The 22,866-nt window shown below is 31.4% G+C and overlaps 2 protein-coding genes across 2 annotated transcripts in view; both read right to left on the reverse strand.

The window, feature by feature from the left end:
• Positions 1 to 22,634, reverse strand: part of Dhc93AB (Dynein heavy chain at 93AB) — a 39,540-nt gene extending 16,906 nt beyond the window's left edge. The window contains exons 1-26 of the mRNA XM_040714851.2: positions 22,282 to 22,634; positions 21,881 to 22,228; positions 21,314 to 21,436; positions 21,085 to 21,251; positions 20,628 to 20,733; positions 20,384 to 20,572; positions 19,997 to 20,305; positions 19,622 to 19,932; positions 19,137 to 19,347; positions 18,588 to 18,960; positions 18,292 to 18,471; positions 17,980 to 18,221; positions 17,587 to 17,924; positions 17,358 to 17,520; positions 17,061 to 17,273; positions 16,639 to 17,007; positions 16,381 to 16,575; positions 15,103 to 16,327; positions 14,879 to 15,032; positions 14,137 to 14,506; positions 13,853 to 14,083; positions 13,651 to 13,800; positions 13,164 to 13,500; positions 8,990 to 9,090; positions 264 to 452; positions 65 to 173 (exon numbers count right to left, since the gene is read on the reverse strand). Coding sequence (XP_040570785.1) covers positions 65 to 173; positions 264 to 452; positions 8,990 to 9,090; positions 13,164 to 13,500; positions 13,651 to 13,800; positions 13,853 to 14,083; positions 14,137 to 14,506; positions 14,879 to 15,032; positions 15,103 to 16,327; positions 16,381 to 16,575; positions 16,639 to 17,007; positions 17,061 to 17,273; positions 17,358 to 17,520; positions 17,587 to 17,924; positions 17,980 to 18,221; positions 18,292 to 18,471; positions 18,588 to 18,960; positions 19,137 to 19,347; positions 19,622 to 19,932; positions 19,997 to 20,305; positions 20,384 to 20,572; positions 20,628 to 20,733; positions 21,085 to 21,251; positions 21,314 to 21,436; positions 21,881 to 22,228; positions 22,282 to 22,440 — 6,862 coding nt within the window. The 5' untranslated portion in view covers positions 22,441 to 22,634. The remainder of the gene's footprint in view (positions 1 to 64; positions 174 to 263; positions 453 to 8,989; positions 9,091 to 13,163; positions 13,501 to 13,650; positions 13,801 to 13,852; positions 14,084 to 14,136; positions 14,507 to 14,878; positions 15,033 to 15,102; positions 16,328 to 16,380; positions 16,576 to 16,638; positions 17,008 to 17,060; positions 17,274 to 17,357; positions 17,521 to 17,586; positions 17,925 to 17,979; positions 18,222 to 18,291; positions 18,472 to 18,587; positions 18,961 to 19,136; positions 19,348 to 19,621; positions 19,933 to 19,996; positions 20,306 to 20,383; positions 20,573 to 20,627; positions 20,734 to 21,084; positions 21,252 to 21,313; positions 21,437 to 21,880; positions 22,229 to 22,281) is intronic.
• On the reverse strand, positions 1,760 to 2,990 carry LOC121119945 (phosphorylase b kinase gamma catalytic chain, liver/testis isoform-like). The gene has a single exon (XM_040714789.2). The coding sequence runs from the start codon at positions 2,899 to 2,901 to the stop codon at positions 1,885 to 1,887; it is 1,017 nt and encodes a 338-aa protein (XP_040570723.1). The 5' UTR covers positions 2,902 to 2,990; the 3' UTR covers positions 1,760 to 1,884.
• Positions 22,635 to 22,866: the final 232 nt, after the last annotated feature.

Genomic DNA, 22,866 nt, shown 5'->3' on the forward strand with positions numbered 1-22,866 from the left:
ATGATTGGTTTTACGTAAGGATATCGGAATTGCATGTATACTGTCTAGTTTGTATACAATTTACCTGCTCTCGATACAGTGGCTGGAGTTGCAGTTCTCAAGTTTGATATTTCAAAAATGAGTCTCATATCTGGGGTCAGTGCTATGCGCTCATTTGAAGCTAGAGTTAGAATCTGGAAAATAAACATTCGGTATCATTCAGAAAGTAGTTATGTAGTTAATATCGACTTTTCTTTGCTGATTCCACAATATAGTAAACTGACCTTATTGTCATCCATGACTGTATTTAATGACTCAATCCACATGGGATCAATGTCGCCATCCAAGATGATCCATTTTGGTCCCTCTGTTGTTAAATTAGCCTGATCTCTCATTAAAACAGAGAAGAGACCATCTTTCCATTCCCGAGTGGCAGGATTTATTATGCCATATAGTTCATCGTTTGTAACAGCCTAAACAAATAAATCAGCTGCATGAATGGTTTTACCACAAGTGCTTTATTATAACTTTTGAAAAAACAAACTATTTTTATCGAAATTGAGGTCATCTTTTGACAATGAAAACCTTTTATTGGCGTGATAAATCAACTCTTTTGAAGTAAAAATAATATTTTTAATAGACTTCACATACAAAACATGTGCCTCAAGATTTTGTGGAACACACCAAACGATTGTTGTTCCATCAAGTATGAATTATTTTCAATCAATCAATTTGTGATATCTTTACCAAGCTGCTTTGTCTTACGAGTTTTTGTCAGTTTCACAAAGTCTTGAGATTTATTTGTAGTCTTTTATACTATTTCAACTGTGTGGCTATAAAAATCTAAACGGTGAACAAACACGTATCACTTTAAATGTGTTTTTAAAAAATAGCAATTTGTTGAAATGGAAAAAAAATTATAAGAAAGGTTGTTATTTATGTAAATTGAGTCTTTTTTATTGGATTAAATATGAGCAATATATTATTTGTTCGTTACATATTTTTGTTTGATATTAGGTCGGTTTTTGATGGATCAAAGGGCAAAGTAGAAATATACCTTATTGCCCTATGGACCCTTCCCTATTTTCTTTATTGTTGTTCATGGATTTGGTGGAGTATGATTTCATAGTTCTACTTTCCCATTGATCGACCAAAAATCCACCAGTTCTATATTTTGATAAAATATTAAGGTAATTCATTTTTCCTGGAAATTTTCATACTCCATTTATTTCAACCAAAAAACAGATATTCCTCCCATATCATAGGTAAGTTCGACAATATTTTTCTTTAGAAGTATAAACTCTATACTTTACGATGTAAAACTTAACACAGAGTATCTACTAATACAATCATAGGTATACTTTTTTTCTTAAATCAAGTGAAATAATCTTTCATTCTATATGTCAAAGCTTTAAAAACTTTGACGACTTACTGAGACTTATTGAGACAAATTAAAATTAGAATGATTACATAATTGTATTAAGGAGTAGTTAGTTTGAAAACTTGAAATAATAACTATATTTAAACACTTGTAAAATTGAATTTCGTATTAGGATAAAAAATAACTCAAGATCTGAGTGAGATTGAAGAATATTAAGTGTTCAAATTAAATGCAAGTAATCAATAGCAGTAAAAATATTTAATATCCTTAAATAATCATTATATTCGATTGACTTGTCCTTTTCCTACAAATAGAACTTTGCATATTTTATATAATAGGTATAAGGATGAATATATACAATATACATATAAAGTGAATATTAAGTTGAATATTGCGCTACATAAATATTTACATCACTCATGTATTTAATGTTGAGAAGTCTGCCATCAATACCATTAAAGTAGTGGGTGTTGTCTATTGAATAACAAATAAATAATAAACATAAAACATTTTTTAAAATGAAATCATTTGAAAGACTTCCAAAATATGATGCTCCAAACAACACTTCTAAAAGTTCTTTTTGGATTAAAAGTAAAAACAGGATGATCAAGAGCTTCTTTAATTGTGATCCTCTCTACAGGGTCAGTAGTGAGGAGTTTTTGTATCAAATTCTTGATTTGGGGAGATACGGTATGAGATTTTGTATCCAAGAAACTGTATTCACCTCTCAATATGCTTTGAAACATTGTAAGTCTATTGTGATGAAAAAATGGAGCTTTTCCATAAACCATGGCATACAAAAGGACTCCAGCTGCCCAAACATCAGCCTTCTTATTGTAGCCTCTTGACCGATGTTTGCAAATAACTTTAGCATAAATTGCTTCCGGAGAAAAGTACGTATCAGTTCCACAAAGTTCAAAGAGCTCCTCAGTTTGTCCGAGCCATCTAGCAAGGCCAAAATCTGCAAGGCGTATGTTATCATTCTCATCGATCAAAATATTTTCCAATTTAACGTCTCTATGAATGATATCACGGGAATGACATTCATATAAGGCTAAAAGAATTTGCTTAAAGTACTTAAGAGATTTCTTTTCTGATAGGTATTTGGAACTATGGACGATCTCAAAAAGATCCCCCTTTGGATACCACTCAAATAGAATTAAAAGATGGAATTCTCCTTTAAAAACACGATGGATTTGGGCAACATACTGTTGACCTTTTAGATCGCGAAGGACTTGAACTTCATTTTCCAACTGTTGAACAATTGAAGTACCATCCCCATCTGTCATGTTTTCAAAGCGACCAAAGTTTATGATTTTGACCGCATAAATATTTCCACTCTTTCTTTCTTTACATTTCCGAACACTCCCGTCTGTTCCATGGCCAATAAAATCAAGCAAATGAAAGTTATTGAAAAAATCCTTTATGTCCTTGTCATGACATTGAATCATGCATGAATCGACGAATGGAGAGTCCTCTTCATCCTCGGAAAGATGCAATGAACTAGACATGTTGTCCGAAATACTCAAAATAGATGACATATTTGGCTCTTATTCAAATATTGAGAAGGTTAATCATGGAGTGATGTCTTCTTCATAGGGGCATACTAATTTATAATGGGTATATCCTATTTCACAAGTTCCTGAGTTATAAAAGTTACAGAAAAGAGAAAGTGATAATTGAAAATGACAAAAGCATCTATGTATCTATCCATGTGGGAGTCATGTTCAATAATTCAAAGGTGTCAGTTGTTGTTATTTTTTGTTTTTTTTTTTTTAATTTGTGCCATAATAACCTTCCTATGTTTATATTATTGTCTGACCAAATTAGATATTTGTGTGTTATACAGATTTTTTTAGGTATGACCCCCGATAGATTTCTTTGAACTCCCAATAAAATAAGCCCAAGCATGGTCATTCCAGATATTTTTATTTTTATCATCAACACGGCGCAGTTTTTGAACCAAGATTTAAAAATATTTATATCATGGAATTTGTCTTCTGATAACTTATGAATTGTGAATTCAGTTTTATCTTCTTTTTTTTTTTAAATTAATTTTCTAAAAATCATCACTATTAAAGTATTTAAAAGGGATCACATCAGAGGATTAAAAAGAAAATTAAATGGTTGAAAATAACCTTCACAAATTGCTGCATCGGACACGTTTGGCGTTTCAACGGAATTGATAAGTAAATAGTTTGATTTTTTTAATCTTATCATAAAAGTTCAAAATGATTGAATATTGCTGTTGAAGGAAATAATTCACAAATTCGGCCGATTATATCAATCAATCTAAAAGTCTCCAAACTTCCCACTCGTTTACCATACCTATTATATGAAATATGTATTTTCGAAAAAGAATAAGTACATATACATATACCTATCGATTGAGATTTCATTCTCATAAATTTCTCAATATTCCTGACACATTGATTAGTTAATTAACTTTGAATAAGAAAAGTAGTGAGTGGTAATAAATTTTCCTTCCTTCATGGGTAAAAGAAAAGTTTGCTCACCGCATACTTTTAAGAATCCCCCTTTAGGTATTCGTTTTTATTTTTGCAATAACTTGTGAGCTTACGAACACCCATGCATAAAATAAAGAAATATATTTATGTGTGATTATAAATATGAGCATTGACCTTCATTAATCCGCATTTAAGAATATTATGCTGTAAGTTTAAATTTGTAATATAATAATCCTAATACCGGGTGTCTCCTGATATGACGATTCATTTAAACGAGCTTATATTTAAGATATTGGTGTCTTTTTTCAAATAATTTGCTAGGAAAATACTACAAAAGGCTATAAATGGCCCAAGAAATCGTTCAAAACAACTTTCGATAGTCTCAAATACCTTATAGTGGTAGTTTAAACTAGAATCAGTAAACTTTTCTAAATTATATTTACAATATAATGGGAATTACAGACTGTGTCCATATCACACCCACTGAACTGCAGTAGTTTATACTCGATTGATGTAACTCACGAGGATGGCATACCTTGACTGTTGAAGAGCTTAGGGAGCGAGCGAAGAAATAGTCTGTTTGTTCGATCAGAAAGAGGACTCTCTATCTTTTCGAGCGATTGCGAGAGTAAGAGATCGATCAGGCAAGAAAAGGTTACTATAAAGTATTTCTAAATTATAAATACGGGGACCAACAAGCTAAGTTCTACCTCCAAAGTTAATATAACTCACCAACTGCACTACAATATCTCTTGCAAATCAAACGCAAGAAATGGCACTTTTACGATGTAGATTTTGAAAGGAATGCATTCTGCAAGGATCTAGAGGTTGTGTGCTCTTCTTAGGGTGTACTACGCTTTTCAACAAAAAGAGGTTTTTAAATCGGCACTTCATGGCTTTCTTACTTCTTGCATTCTGTTCTTTTGTTCAATTTGGGCTTCTATCTTAGTCGTTTTGTTTGTACACAAACAAAACGATGATCCATACTACAAGATGTCTTCACTTTTGCATTGAACTTTATCGCCTAATCCTTAACAGATTTGGTGATGATAGTTGGATTAATATCAGTCCAACAGTACATTGCTTGATTGCACACTGCAAGGAACTAATTGAACGAAACTGGCGTTCAGAACTAGGATAATTTTTCAAGAGTAGTTTAGAGGTCGAACTAGGAATACCTATGATCCATACAAACTAACCCCTCTCAGAAAACTTTACCAAGAAGACTCCAAAAATAATCTTCTGTATTCAAATATATAGACTCAAAAATAACTAAATAATATAATTTTTATTTGTTCATATGAGCAAGAGCAGGAAGAATTGGGCAGTTTTTCATGTGTTAAAAAATCCATAATTACATAACATCAAATTTAAATGTACGCACTCTTGCACCCTACCAACTAGTTCTACCATTTTAAAGCTAAAATATGCCTATTTCTTGGTGGTGCACTTGAGTAAAAAAAACATAAATACAATTTAATTTTTTGTGTGTGTGTGTTGTAAAAGAAATAGCATAGCTTTTGCAACAAAGGTATTGCAAATTAAAAAGAAAGTTCCGAATTAATGTGGGGAAAAATAGAAAATTCCTAGAGGCGCTTCAGAAAATCTTTCATAATGTCAGTTCTACTCATTAAATTTTCAAATGAAATGTTTTACATCTATTGCACAGGACATTTGTTTACAAAATACAAAGTTTTAAGCAAATCTATAATTTTGTTATATGTATTTTGGTGCTTTTATAGCACACATATTCTATGTACATATTTATTTAAGTCATCCTACTCATATTTTTTTGTTATCTCCTTCATAAGGCTGAAAAAGACTCTATACATTCATATTTAATTGTAATATATTGTTGTTTTTGTCATCATTTTGAACTAACAATAAGATTAAGTTACCAAACAAATGCTGCAACATAATTATGCTTATATCGTACAAAAAATGAAGAGTTGTTTTTCCTTTAGGTAGCTTAAGCTCTTACTGTTCTCCATATAAATCACTATTTTTGCATCAACATACTTATGAGACCTACAGTTCATTTAAACAACAAATTAAAATACTCTGACAGGTCCGATTTTAGTGTGAGATGGCCTGGGCAAAGATAAATGTGTGGGTCCCTTTTATTTATTTTTATAGTATTTTCACTTTTTAGAAAATAAATGTTACTATCAAAAAGATCTCAAAAATCAAAGAAGGTATGAATGATCTTATGGCTGTGTTGTGAGACAAAGATCACAACTAAAAGGGAACCTTAAAGTTTCAAAAGCAAATATAAAGAAACAGGAAGGATTCCCACACAATGCAGAACAGTTGTGAAATGTCTTACTTCTAGACACTAAAAAAATCAAATTATTATTTTATAACATCAGTCAAGGCATAGAGTAAATTGCTTCCAATATCAACTTCTTTTTCATAGTGGATGTGTTTTTATTTTATATGTTTGTCAAAAGATATATCTTTTATTTATCGAATGTTATTACGTAGATTTTTAGCGATGAGAATGATTTCGTTTTGTGCATGGAATTGTCTTTTGGAAATTAGTGTACAACTAACGGAGAAATATAATCATTTCATCTCATAAAATACTGGCCCCTTTCCTTTTCTTTCCAAATGATCTTTTTTGGTAGAAAAAGAATGATCCATTATATTATTTGCCTTTTAAAAATATATATATTTCTTCTTATTTTAAGCCGACTTGTTTCATTAAAAAAATCAATCCTTTTTCTATTTTTATCCCTCTAAAATCGCCCCGATAATATGTGCTATACAATATACATATAGGTATGGACAGTTAACAATTACTGTTTATCCAATATTACATAGATTTCAAAGCTTAGCTTGTTCATATTCTCTTTATTTTGTTTCTTTCAGCATCTTCTACAAAATAAATTTCATTTAAAGCATGGTATTTTTATTACTCGTGTATTATTTATCATTTATGAAAATATGATACTCTCAGGTTTCAAAAATCCATTGCTAAAAACGCTTTTATTTATTTTCAATCATTTCAAATACTCAACACAAATTATTTAACGATTGCTTAATATTGTTTTGTTTATATGGACCATTGTACAAGTCTTTTAAAATATAGGACCATGATATAATGAAAGTTTCTCTAAATAAGGAAAAATTAGTATGCCCCATTGTTTCATAATTTGATAAGGTGTTATTTAAAATTGATGTACGAGTATATAATTTCAACAAATGATACATAAGAGGAAATTAATCACTTGTATAAAGTAAACATTATTAGAGAAAATACGATGGTAGATTCATAAGTCTGGTAAAATTGAATAAAGAAACAATAGTATAACTAAGAACTTAAGATATTTTGATTTGACATTGTGTAGATGGAACTTACAGAAAAATTTCATGCTAATATTTTAATTTAGGTGTCGATTTGGCAGTTGTTTAAGTGGGATAAGTTGTTATTATTTTTTTTTTTAAATGGAACAAATTTTTGTGAGTTATTATAAGATATTGTTTCTCGTTTTGGTTCCTTTTTCTATTTAATGTTGTTTTTATAATATTAGCACATAGTATTTTTGGATTTTTGTATGTGTTGTATTTTGTTTTTGTATCCAATTATGTTTTATAATTTGATAACGAAGCATAGATTTACTTAATTATTTTTACTAAAGTATTGATTAAATAAATTTCTGATAAAACACAACAAAATTCCCTAGTTACTATTTATTGAATCAATAATAGATTGTGATTCAATGTATGTAAGACTGTAATCTATATTTTTTCGATCGTTAAAAGTCTTATAAATTATTCTTTAAATATCCTTAATATAATATAACAATCCATGGCGTCCATCAATCCAAAGACATTTTATATAGTTCTTTCCTAGTGATTTGAATTAATATTTGTAAGTAATATTAATACTTTGTATCGCAGAAGGTCCATAGTATTTAGTACTCACTACTCTAAAATAGATTATTTACTATTGTAGGGGCGTCTCGAAAAGGTATGCTGGAAAGGAAGTAGCTTACCACACCCAACCCAACCCCCCTCCCAAAAAAAAAATAAAATAATAAAGAATTTTTGTTTTTAATTATAATTTTTTGGGGTTAAGATGAAAAAATTGTACGCAAAATAGTATTTTTTTTTTTTTGAACAGCTGTGGATTTTTGAAATTTTTTTCCAAAAAAAATTAATTTTTGGGAATACTAATGAATTTTTGAATTTTCATCCTAAAGATCTAATATATAAAATTAAATTTTTGAAATTTTGTTTTTTGAAGAACTGTAGATTTTTGAATAACTGTAGATTTTTTTTTTTTCTAAGAAATTTAATTCTGTGTATAGGTATGAATTTAAAAATGTTCTTTCCACAAGGTGAAATATTTAAAAAAAAAATTGAAAAATTTTATATGTGACATTTGATCCTAAAAATCTCTTTTTTGTGAACACCTGTAGATTTTTGGAATTTGTTCCATAAAATTAAATGTCTGAATTTTTTTCCAAAAAAATCAATTTTTTAGGCATACCAGTGGATTTTTTAATTTTTTTTTCTAATAAATTTAGTATTTGAATTTTTTTCCAAAAAATTTTTTGTGAATAGCTTTAGATTTTGGAAAAAAAAATAATATATGAAATTTTATTTCCCAAAAAAATTATTCCAAACCCTCCCCCCCAAAAAAAAATATATATATATATAATCCTGTGGACTTTCTTGTAATGAAGGACACTCTCCATGCATTGATATTCAAAAATATTAGGCTTGAATTATATATACAGAAGCAAACAATTTTTAATCAGTCATAGGCGTTAGGCAGTTATACAAGGTAGGAAACGTTCTTATTAACATTTTATGGCTAATATATGTATTTACATGTTTTTCATTAACAAAGTTAAAATCAAAGGAAAATGTCAAATGCCACATCTCAATTTAAATCCATATCAAATGGATTTTTTTTTGGTGCATATTTGCCATTTTCAATGCGTATTTAAATTGTTCAGGTTGGATTATATGATTACAAGATAATTATCATTACAATTATGATGAACATTCTATTTTGACCAAAAAAATGAACAAAATAGCACTTCATATCCCGAAAATTAATGATTGTTGGATGGCCCAAAAAATTGGTGTGATTTTGCTTTGAATCAACTTACATATTGTATTTGTGCATAGGTATAAAATATGTTATTACCTTTGGATTCAGATCGCAAAAGACAGGTTTTCTTTTTTGATTTTGATAAGTACGAAATAAAGTTTTCCAAACTTGACTCTTGCCTGTGCCTGCATTCCCAACTATGAAAAAATAAATAACACATAATTAAATGATGAAGAAAATGGGTGGAATGAAGCAAATTCAAACATGAAAAAAGCAAACAACTTATTCAATATGCATACATGCATACCTAATACAAGTGCACAATAGTATTATTTGAATTGATGCATCACCTTAAGAAATGTCATAACGATCCAACAAATGTATTCATACATACATAAACATAGACACACGTACAAATACAAGTGATTCATTAATCATGGGATAAGTCATACCTACATATTGTCTTGGTGATATGCCTACAATATACATGTATGCAGAGCATTAGTCCGCTCAAGAAACATTTTACTTCAACTATTATATATTTTTTTAGATAGAAACCTATAACATGGGATCTATCTTTAATTTCAATACTGGCTACATATGTTAAAATTAAGCAAAGCTTGTCCATCTCTCTGACATTGGAAGACACATTTTGACGAAAGTGTGTAGCTCAGAGCCCTCACCTTTAGAGGCCCCAAACGTAAAATATATATATATATAGATTTATTTTATAATATCCAAAAATACCCATGGGTTGAGCAGGGGATGTGATGGGCCCCAAGGTAGTTTAAACTCCATCACCTCCGCTTTTCTGAGCATCAAGGACCTATTTTAATATGCTATAATAGACCTGGGCCCACAGATTGTGCATGTGAACTGATGGGTCCCAATTCAGGTTAAAAATAAACGCTCACATTAATAATAATGGGTTAACTAGAGGACGAGTTAAAGATACAATATCATTATTCAAGCGATACAGAAGTTTCAGGATATGTTGATGAATGTTGAACTGACATGTGAATTTTTCTTAAAGTTATTTAGTGAACTGGACTGTATTATGAGATATTACAAGGAGTCTGTTATATTATATAAGATTGATTTTTTTATTCAATAGTTACATTTGCCCGAATTTTACCACGCGTCAATATTTCCCGAACCTTTTTAACACAATAACTTTACCGGACACCCTTTTTGGGGCAACCTTGACACCCTTCCATTTGTATTCAATAGCATCCCTAATCCCTCTTCTATTGGAGGGTAACATTATCCTTTTCAGTAGGCAGTTTTGGAAGAAGCTTGGATGTAGAATATGCGAATTCCCCGAGCCCACGAACAGAAGGGCCTATTTGGAGATAATATTAAATACGAGTATTTTTATTTTAGAAAAAATCTATAGAATTACATTAGGGATTTATAACCTCACAAGTTTGTCTCAACCCTTCAAATTCATGTTCATTGAGATCGTCCAATTTCGAATTAGTTAAAGCTAGACTTTAGAATATGATAATACCTTCTTCATGAGCAATTTTAGAAGTTCATGTTTTAGTAGCAGAATCTTTATTATGAAGAACTTCAGACCCCTTAGTCTGATAGTAAAGTCGAGTGATTATTTATCTTAGACTTGATAAATTAATGAAAAAAGACTATGTACTATTGCTACATCTGTCCCATTAGACCTTGTCTTCAGCAAGATTAATCTTTCAAAAATTTGTTATATTAATTCAATACAGGTTTTTTAAATATGAATCATTCACAAAAATGGTAGAAAAATATTTTTATTGGAGGGGAGAGGGGGGATTTGAGAACTGATTCAGTGAACTGATTTAAGGGATTTAGTTCGCTATTAGCTTGCTTTTGTTTTGACGGGCAGCATATATAAAATAATGAATGTGATTTCATATGAGGTATTGACAACGAGCATGTATAGCAAAAGCCCAGCACATCATATTAAAAGGGGAGTATATTTCTACATTTTTAAAACAAAGCTCATCGACACATAATAACTCAGACTAATGGAGGGTACTTATATTTACTGGATCTGACAGTACTGGGTGTGTTGCCATATCATGGGAATATTAGTTTTTATTGTTCCACAAAACTTTATTCTATCATCTTATTTATCCACATTCCAAAAATGAAAGAATGAAGGACGAACGCAAACTTTTCAAAAAATGAACGAAAGAAGGAAAAAAAGGTGAACGGGGCAAGCTTGTATATGACTGACAATTATACATCTTCATAATGTGTCGTTCTATTTATTTTCGTTCTAAAAATGCCTCTCAAACAACGCAATATGATGCATTAATGAATTATTACGGTCATGACAAGATATTTGTCCTGGCCGTAAGGCTCTAATTGACCCCATGTACTGAGAGTATCTTTGGAATCCCTGCCAGGAGCGACAACATAACCATTGCTCGAACTCTGGGACTCCGTGAGACATTCTTTCATAATGTTTGGAGGGAATTACATGTGGAAGCAAGACTGTTCACCCTGTACACCTCTAAAAAAGTATCAAATGGATCTGGTACTATTTTGACGACCAAATCTCGTGGGACTTTTGGCCTCAAAACTCATCGGATCTTAATCCAATTAATTTTTTTGTATGTGTGGTGCTATCGAACGACAAACCAACCAAACTCCCTGCAACACCAAAGACAAACTTATCAGTCAGATGAAGAAGGAGCTCTAGGATTTGTCTAGGGACTAATTGGCGAAGGCCTGCTTGCCTCGTATAGAGACTGTAATTGTGGCTGGAGAGGATTTTATTCAATAAAATAAATCAGAATCTATAAAGCATTGAGAATCTGCTTTTATTTTTTTAATCTGATAACTGCTTGGAGAGAAAATTGCGTTTAAAAAAAAACATTTTGCGGCACCGATAGCTTGAGTACCCTGTATATGAAACAATTCTATTTACATTGCACACATTGACTGTTGCAATAATATTTTTGAAATTTATTCATATATATATATTTTTTTTTTTTTTGTAAAAGAGAATCAATGAAATTTTATAATACAGTCATTTTAGTTTTGGTTAAATAATTATTATCTAGAGCTTAAAGTATTCAAACTTCCGGGTTTTGTTGTTGTTTTTTTTCACAACTATTAAACTATTTTTAATCATTAAGCCTCCGTTAGTAAACATCCTTTTTTTGAAGTAGGGTAAAACGTTACCCCAAATATGTAACAAATTTTATTAGATGATACACAGTTGACATATACTCAAAATTATACTATTTAAATTTTGGTATATTTTCCTAAATTTTTAATTCATTTCGGAGTAGTAAATATGAATTTGAAATGCTTAAAAACATTGTATATTTTGATTAATTAAATTTATATAATTCAATTTGTGATTATTATGCATAAAACTTTATAATTACTGAAAATTAAATTTTGTATCAAAACTACTATGAAATATTAATGATTGTCAACAAATTTAGGTACCCAAAATGTACTCATTAATTTTAATGAAGTGGAGTGTGATATTTATAATAACAGCTGATATTACATATTCCTTAAATTGAAATAAAGGAAAAAGAAAAACTTAAAAGCATTCATATTCATCAAATTTACCCAATCTAACTTTCCAATTGCAAAATTTACGAACAATTTCAAGAAAAAATATTTTTACAACGACAAAAAGTTCTGGCTATAAAATTTATTTTAAACAGATTGGAAGTAATTTTTTAAATTTTGGGGTATAAAACATCCAATTTCACAAACAAAAATGAATAATTGAATTCCTATTTGAAATAAATATATCTTACAGTGATGTCACTGATGGGAAAAAGATAAAAGAAAATGCTTCAAGTTACACTTTTCAACCAACAAATTAGGAAATATTTGCTTTAGAATGAAAAAAATCAATTTTATACAAAATTGAAGGACTAAATAGATCATTATTGCCAATTCTACACCTGTAAGTAAACTAAGCAATGTCTCCATTGTTGCTTTTGGGGGAAAGGAACTTTGCAATTATTTATACCAATCAAAGTTATATTCAATTAAAGAAAATATCGATTGTGTCCTTTATTAACTCTCCCTTTTACAAATTCTGTCTAATTTTTCTGAATTATATGATCTGGTTTAGCAGGAAAAAGGTTCTGTACGGAATAAATCATTGTTAAGATAGTTTTAGGTCCTTTCCTGAAACCTGCATTGATTTGCTGTAAAAATTATAGCGTAATATTTCTTTTTTAATAATATGAAAGAACCAACGATATGAAAAAAAAAAAAAAAAAACCAACTTTAACCAAGGACTTACCAATGAATACAGAATGCCGTACATAGAGCAATTGTTCTAATTGTACTACTTTCAGAATAAAGCTTTCTTCGGGTTGGAGCTTTAAATCACATGCAGCATGCTTCACGGCTTTTTCAAACTCTAATTCCCTTTTCCTCGGTACATCCAGAGATGGAAACAAATCACAAATGAGTCCAAGAAAAACAGGATTATCATCTGAAACAATTTTTGGAAGATTGAAGTCTCTAAGGGCACGCATGAGAACTTGATCTTCGGGTCTTTCAGGATCTCCTCTCTTCAAAGCTCCAGCAACCACCAAAACTGATTTAATGGCACGCAACCCCCAATCATAATGATCCTAAAAATAAAAAGATAATAATAAAATTATTTTAAGCCATAAATACTGAAATGGTTTCCAATATAGATAGTGTTAATCGAATATTATTTGTTTGAGTAGTATAAATATTACGTATAAATCATTTATGTAAATGTTAATATGTATAATCACCTGCTTCGAAAGTAACTCTTTGCATAAAGTATATAGCGTAATAAATTTTCTAGAAAGAGTTCTTGCTTCGAGAAATCCTTCAGCTACCAACATAATTTCACAAATCAGACCTAAATCAGGTACAACCATGGCACAGGGTCTAAACAAGGCCTAATAAATGGATAATAAGTATAATAGTGTGCATTACTCATTAATTAAATACTTTTAAATTCTCTGGTAGCTCTGCTCTACCAGCATATCCAGGGTTCATTGTAATAAATATCCCCACAGTAGATGAAATAGGAATTTCCTCACCCATAAAATCAAATGTGATTTTATTTTCTTTGATGGCATCTTGGATGCTCTTCACTTGCACTGCTATGACTGAAAGTACTTCCACAGTTATGCGATTAAATTCATCAAAGCATCCCCAAGCCCCCGTTTGTGCGAGACCCTGTTATAAAATGAAGTGTAATTAAGGCACAAACATACAAATGTACAAAGTACTTTGTAAATGTTTCCACAACTTTTATAGTCCATCTGCTCCGAGCAATTAAATACATACACCATCATTCCTAGAGCTCTTCCGAGATCCTTTGTTGTTTCCGTCTTCCCTGTTCCTGCTGGACCCGCAGGGGCACCTCCCATAACTAAATGTAGAGATTGAGTTAAGGTTATATAACATCGATCAGTAAGGGGTGTGATGACTAATCTGGATGTATTCCCAAGATATTCATGCCAATATCGGAATTCAGCATCACAGATATTGGCATAGCAATCGTTTCGTTCATCATCCCAGCGATGGCGAAGTTGTGATTGCCACATAAATGCCAATGCAGATTCAATTTTGTTTAAAATCAACTTTCCGACCACATCTCTGTTATACATAGACATAGAATGTAAAAGTAAGTAGAAGTAAATATATAAAAATTATTATATGTAAGTAGTATTGTGTCAGTCCTTATTTAGAACTGAAGACTGCAGTACCGTCCAGTTCAGTACTCAAACTTTTAAAGTTCGGTCCTTGATTCCCTAATTGAATTGTTTTCTTTCTTCTTTAAATTAGTTAAAGTACTGACTGTCCAAATGACTGGTCTTAATACTGGACTTGACCGAATAAAAAAGTACTGACACAACACTATGTAGGTATACATAATATTCTGTTCCTTGCAAAGAAATTACATAATATGTAGGCTATACATTGTATATGGTTGTATATTGATACTCATGTAATATTGCGAGTGTATACCTTGAGTGAACATCAATAGTGCAAATAGTCATGATTTTTTGTCTGTCTCCTTTCGTTAGCGTTCCAAGGAGAAGTGTTATCAAATTGTTGAGCTGTGCAATTTGTTTTTTATAATAGTCTTTTAATGCACTTTCATAGCCTTCTTCCAACTTTCCTATTTAAATTTAAATCCTTCTTAGTTGATGTATATTAAGATAAAGTAGGTTTTTATTTCGAGTAATTACCAAATGCAATCCCCACTTCTGCTGTCCACCAAATTTGTGTTCCACATAAAGTTACCTGTGAAGGGTAGTCGAAAAGCCACTTGTCTCTTGGTTTATCTTCATAGGCTTTTACAGCATTAGTCATGTAATGACGAATAGTTGATCTCATTGTGTCCATGAGTCTATTCAGCCAAACCTCCACCTGACCTTGGCAAAGACATTCTTCAGAAAATACCACATATTCTCCATCTTTTGCAAGCATTGCTGTAGCTATATTCGAAGGTGAACCTTTTTGTAATGTTCCTGGGGATTGTGCTCCTTGATTCGATTTTTCCGGATCTTCTTTTAAAGTTAATTTTGCCATCGAATCAAAAAGTTTTGTTAAATGTTTGGATACTTTAAGAGGTTGATTTCCATTGGATAAGATATCCAAGAGATCATTGGAGGAAGAAAAATAGAATCGAGGGAATGCTAATCTTTTGGTTTCTAAATACTCAGCCAATGCTTTTTCACATAGGGAGAGGTCGCCTTGAATAACTTCAAGTTTTTCAGCAAGTCCTGGAACATTGGTGGCATTCACAACATTAATTGTTTTAGAGAGTTTAACCATGAGACCTTTGAACTCTGTGTCAATTTCATCAAAACGTTGAGAATCCTCAGGAAGCTGTTTCCGTATGTCTTCAGATCCAATGAAAATTGATTCTAAATGGCTCCACGTTCTTTGAACGTCAAACCAAGATGAAATGACCGTATCAACGACGGCAAGTTTTTTCTGCCAAGCTGAAATTTCCTCCAAAAAGAATCCAATATATTTAGACGTCATCATATTCTGTAATTGAACTTGATTCTCTTCAAGGGTTTCAATGAGCTCTTCAGAGCATCGTAAAAGCGTGTAGCCAGTCCGAGCATGGATCTCATGACTAAACTCCATTGATGACCATACAACATCCAACTCCTTAAGCATTCTCTCCATTGCCATTTCTTTGATGGCTTTATCGACAATATTGTGGACCTCATCCTCAAAGCTATGAAGATTTAAATTCAACAGGTCAGCCAATGTTGTCTCTTCACTCATCATGAAACTAACACGAGTAGCAGTTACGAGTTGTTGCCAGTGTCGCTCTCTTATTGCAGGATTCTGAAGTTCTCCAACGGCTCTTAGGGATGTAAGCATATTTTTTACTGTTACTTCGAGACCCATGAAGTTATCCCACGTTCGCATTTCTTTGTCAAGACCCCGAATATCCTGGAGGGCAAAAATAAGCAAGCAAAAACTAAGACTTTATTATTCAACAATACTTTTGAAAATTTCTTGCACTCCATATCCATATTTTCAACATCAATGTCCTTCCAAGGAGTTGTTTTCCATTCATCTATTGAAGTTCGAACTAGGAAAATATAATCCCAAAGTTGTTTGACCATACGAATTTCTTTTCTGCAAGAATGGAGCTCCTTAAATTCTCCAAAGGGTACTTCAAACAATACTGCACAGTCCTGAATTCAATAAATTTTACCAATTTAAAATATGTACAATAAAATACTAATTTTTCATGTTACCTCAAGCCCCTTCATTTCATCCTCCATTTCCCATATGAGTTTATTGGCTTTTGTCAAAACATCATAAGGTATGGAGCACTTGAAGGAAAAGAATCTCATTCTAAGGAAGTTATTCCTGAATTCTTGTTGCTTGTCATCAAAGTCACTGATTCTCTTCTTCAATTTTCCAACTTCCATAGCTTGGAGAGGAGCAACCTGTTGCTTGGCAGTCACACTAAGACGCTTTGTGTTGGCCCACTTTTCAGGAAGTTCTTGAAGTTGTACCAAACTTTGCTCTGGAATAACGACTCCATAGTTTCTCAATAAGTCAATAATTTTATGAAGTGGCTCGAACATAACATCTGTTGAGGATTGTTTTTCTTTTACAACCTTTGGATCATTTGATCAATTAAATAAAAAACAAAGAAACAAAAAGTCCCTACTTTGAGATATTCCATGACTTTGATAAGACACTCGTAATCTCCTTCATGAACTTGCGTCATTAGTCCTTCATCTGCACACTCAATAAATTTATTCAAATCTTCTAAGTTCGTTACTACATGATCAATCAAGTGTCTCTTGAAGACATAGCTCCAACGTTTAACACAGTTTAATAAAGCTGTTTTAAAGGGTTTAAAATCAATTTTAAACCAAGACTATGAATACAGAAAAGGTCAAGGGAAAAAAATAAGTTTAAAAGCCATAAAATCTTTTTTTTTTTTTTTTTGAGATTTCGTTACCTGAATGACTTTGGTGCCTTTAATGTTTTTTAATTGATCATGTAAACCTTCGTAATAATCAATTTGCTCTTTGAATTGGCCGAGCCCTGGTGACTGTTTTTTGATACTTCGAGACTCATCCTCATCTTCCAAGAGATCCATTTCTTCCTGTGATAATTGCCTCCTATGAGTAAAGTAAAAAGATACAGAGTATTTGGGAAATATTCCTTATATCTATGTTTGAATATACCCGTAGGTGAGAAAGTAATGCATAAATTCTTGTCGACTATCTTGCCAAAGATATGAATGATCTAAATGTGCATTTTTAGATTTATTTGCTCCAGCCATAACAGACTCAATTCGTGATAAAAACTCGTTTCTCATTCCTGATAATTCTGGATGATTACTTATGACTTCCAAGAAATTAGGTTCATTCTTGATTTTATGAACAGCGATGCGAGAGATGAGAGTTGAAACGTGGAAGATATCATCAACAATTTTCACCATTTGATCATAAAGATTATTTACAATGGCTGTATCAAGTGAGGGTTGGAATATAATGTCTGGTGAAGAAAGTTCCAGTTTAACCTAAATTTTGTTTAAGTACACAAATATATTATGGGTAGAAATTTTTATTATTTACTTCGAAAAGAATCCCTTGAGTCAACGTTTGATCTGTTTCATCTAAAAGATATCCTAAACTTTTTGCAATGATTTTAAGTATCCCTGCTGTAATTATGTCGTCCAAATACTCCAAGTACTTTTCCCATTTGGTAGATTCTTTCGAGCATGAATAGTATTCGTGGCACTCATCCACAAGCTTTTTGATTTTATTGCCTGCAGTTTTCATTTGTCCATATATCTTTTTCTTTTTATCTTCCATATCTTTAATTATGGATGAAAAAAGGAGAGTCATTATAAGACTTTAGGATGAATAACATGAAGATGAAACAACCTTTGAAATTAAACAATCCTTTGTTCTTCCCTTCTTCAATTCTTTCAAACAATGGAGGGTGACTTGTATCGGAATCTTTAATGAGCTTTTGTATCATTTCTATATTATTTTGTGACTTGCTCACTCGCAAATGAAGATTCGAAACAGTCTTACGAATATTTTCAATATAATTCCATATCCCTGAATATTAATATGATATATTGTTATATTATCTTTTTTTTTTTTTTTTAATTTAAACTTTAATATAACTGTAGATCAAGGATTAGATCCCGGCTAATAAATAATGACCCACTTACCCTCTGAATTCCAATTCAAGGCATGCTCTGCTGGTTCACACATTTTATCGATCTCTTCCATTTCATTTTGAATGAGTGCAAACTCTACACGTTTTGTTTCGCGTATAAGCTTGTTGTACCAAGTGACAGTTAAATCAAGGCTATTGCTCACATTCCGAAAGAATTCCTCTCGCTCATACAACTCAATGGCGATTGAGGGTAATTCTCTTGAGGGGAATTCCTTCTTTAGATACTTCACTTCCCTCAACATAATTATGAGATCTTTTCCAAGATTAACTCTTAAGAAACCAGTCTCTGACTCACGAAAAATAAGGAATCTATTCAAATTTTGTGTCATCTTTTTTGTTATGCTTAGACTCCACATAGAGAATACCTAGATAATAAAATATATCATTGATGCACGAACATATATTTTAAAAGTCACATGGTCACAAGTTAGACCTCTCCTATTAGCATTTAAGTGTCATAACAGTAAAGCCCCCTTTATGTTTTTCATACTAATAAGAAATAAAACTTAATGAGCAAATGAATCCTTAGATTTAAGCATACCTCTTCTTCAAATCCCTTTAAAAGCCCCATGGTTTCCTTATATTTTTTAATGACAAGCTTTGCACCTTCTCTATAACAAATGGGATGATTCAAATCCTTAAAACTCTTAACAGAGAACGTCATTTTGTTTTTTAGTTCTTGGGCCCATTTTAGTTTGCCAGTCATTATGGGTAAGTTTCTGTCCACAACTGCTTTCCCTGATGATTCTAATCTAGTAAAAAGATTACTTATTTCAGTATGTGCACATATATATAAATATCAAGAAAACTTTGTACATCAAATTTTAATGCCTAAAGGCTCATTAGATTCCATAGAAGTTATTAATTAAAAATTTGTTAAATAATAAATTAAGTTTTTGGGTTGCTATAAATGTGAATTTATTTTATAATAAAAATGTATGTATAAATAGTTACTTTTTTTTACAATAATTTCTCAATCATGAGCTTTTTGATTTATTTTTGATACCTACACTTATAAATATGTACCTTGTCATTTGTTTATTATAAATAGTCAAACTCTCATCCATTTCCTTGTTCAACATATCCACAAGAGTTGGCATTCTATCTGATAATTCCAGAGCAATTAAATTCCTTTGAATTAGTGATCCAAATATTTGCAAAAGTTTAAATATAGACTCCGTTACAAGACAGTCATCAAAGGCCTGACCTAGAACAGCTCCTAACTTTCTATCTAATTCGAAAGTTCTACTTTTAAACTGATCATAATCTGTAACAAAAGAAAGATCCTTCGGATCCAAGCAATCGTAGCTTCGATTTGAAAATACACTATAGAGCTCCTACGTACATGGGATAAGAATAATAGTGTAAACTGATGGTCCAAATGACAGCAAATTAACAAACCTTGAACTCATCATGAACTTTGTTAATGCGACTACTCAGTGCCTTCCCACGTATCCCTCCAATCTCTACCTTTTCTAATTTCAAAAACTGTTGAGCTGTCTTAAAAAATTCCTTGATGAGATTCAGTCGCTCAACAAAACTGTCAAATCTTTTGAAAATTAAATGCTCCTGAAATTCCCACGTCTTTGGCTTCTTTTCTCCTTGAAAATAGTGAGGAAGTTTTGACTTAAACTCCCTGAAACTGGAACGAAAGCCTTGAAAAACTCTTAGTGTGATCATGACTTTATCAAAAGCTTCTTCAACCTCCACCTTTAAAAGTTGAAAGAGTTGAAAAATATCTTCATAATGTATATAAAATGTCATTAAATGTTAAAATATATGTAAGACCTGAAATATAGATGATGGTTCCAAGTATTTTCGACCCATGTCCGCCAATAAGTTACATGTTTCTTGCATCAGAATAATGATGCGAGCTGCAGAGTTGTAATGATTCGAATGGGCATATACAAGGCAAATGGCGTGCATGAGAGGTCTCAATTGTGGAACGATGTCTTGAAAATCACTTCCTTCTAAGGACTAAAATGAATAGCATTATATTCGAATGATTCATATGGTTTTTAACGTTGCTTACTATAAAATGTGAAGCTAAGGGCTTGAGATATAGAGTAATATCCTGTGCTTCATTGAGAGATGCCACAACATTTCTAAACATGGATCTAAATGCTGGGTAATATGCACTATGGGTAATAGAGAGTTTATCAGATATTATAAAATGCTATGTAGGTTGTAATGTATGAATCTATAAGAAGTATACTAATAAAATGAAGAGATAATGCGTAAAATGTATGTATTTAAATTAATTTCAAGAAAGTAAAACGAAACATGGGGTTTTTCAATTAAAATTTATGAGAAATTTAGTAGCTATATACAATTTACATATATTGGTGTATTAAACATATTAAAATTTATTCTCCTTTTTAAAGAAGTGTAAAGGGGACTGTTCACAATGTCGGAAATTGAATTAAGATAACTATTTTATCAAACAGAATTAATTTAATTTATCAAAAATGATGTTCTCAATAGCACACCTGTCAGTAACGTCAAGAATAGACGCCATTTTTCGAGTAGTAGGAGCCTTCATTTGCTCAAAAAGGGATTCCAAATTCATACATTTGGCTTCCCAAAATTTAATTTCCGTCATGGGACCCGGATAATTACCATTATTCAATTCCTCGGCGGAATCCTTGGAAAGAACCTACTTATGAAAAGATTTCCCCATTTAAAAACGTAATAATTATTCTAAAGAACTCTCGCAACCTCGTCAATTTGGTATGCCCATTTTATAATTATTCCCTCGATATTGTTCTTTAAAGTCATATCAACTTCCTCACCATTTGATTCACGTACTTTTCTTTCTTCCTCATCTATTTTTGCTGCCCCCTAGAAAAATAGAATTAATTGTCGCTATTCGTTGTTAATATATAACTATGAGTGTTTTATTTTATTTTTTCTCTCATATTATCAAAAATATACGGGTTTTATCCTCATAGAAAGTTGAATGTATATGATAATATTTGCAGTTTACATATTTTATTGAAGTTGTGGAAACCAAAACAGGAAAGGTTACCAAAAGAGGCATTTTATATTATATTTGACTTGACTATAACAGTAAAATCCAGAAAAGGTATCAAATGAACTTGACTTGGAACGGTTTACGAAATAACTTCAGACTACAAAATTATTTAAATAGAAAATAAAATATATGTAGTTATCAATTTTTTTAATCAGGATTGGCGACTCAGTGCTGCCATTAAAACGTATTTGATCTTATATAAATAGTGGTATGTTATAGTTTTAATTGCACTTGTAAAATTCATCATTTACCTGTGGGAAGGGTAGAAGAGTTTTACCCTTAATATGACCCCGAATTTGATACACAGACGTAGAGAGCTCATGGACTTGACGTTTAATATCATCTGCAATGCATCTTGGAAATTTGCTCAGATTTTTTTCATTCTTAAGAACAGGAGCCACGACTTCCTCAACCCAAGCACAGAAATGATCCAATGCATTGGGATGAATGTCTCCACATGTTAAATAATTAAGAAAGTTCTCTTTTGGTAGGATTTCGGACTCACGTTTGACAAAGTATACACCTTTACTCCGAAGAGGTACAGGCCAATCTGTATGTGAAACAAGATGCCCCGAGAAATTTTGACTGATAACCAGCTCCTAATGATGAAAGGATTTACGACTTTGTGCATAATGTATAAAGGATTACCTACCTGTGGTAATTGTCGATCCACAAAGTTCCAAATATAGTTTCTTTGCTCATCAGAAACCATCATACGATTCCATTTGTCTGGTTTGAGACGAAGGGACTTAAGGGTGAAATCCATGATGAAATCCACCCTTATATCGTTATTGCCAACCATTTCACTCATCTTGGCAGTTTATTTTTCAAGGATTCTTTTAATTTAATACGCAATTTTGAGCTTTTTCATTTGTTGTAATGTATTTTGTAATAATGTTTTGATACAAATTGTCATAACTACAACAGAGATTCAAGTACGATTAATTCCTATGATCTCCTTAGAATTTCCCTGCAGTTGTTGTTGTTGTTGTTTTTTTTGGGGGGGGAGATTTCGATTAAACAAATCTACGGCTTTCCGTTTTCTAATCGTCATGAAATTTATACGTGTTTTTTCCTCTTTTGTTTGCCATTTTGGATAACATTTAAAAAGAAATTTAATAGTTTCCATTTCGTAGAAAATCCATCTCCGGATTCCCTTTAAGATATTTATTTTTAAAATGCACATTTCTAAATTTATCATATGTAACTTATATATTCATATATAGAGTCTGACTTT

The sequence above is a fragment of the Lepeophtheirus salmonis genome, chromosome 6, assembly GCF_016086655.4.
Source record: "Lepeophtheirus salmonis chromosome 6, UVic_Lsal_1.4, whole genome shotgun sequence".
NCBI classification, from domain to species: Eukaryota; Metazoa; Arthropoda; class Copepoda; order Siphonostomatoida; family Caligidae; genus Lepeophtheirus; species Lepeophtheirus salmonis.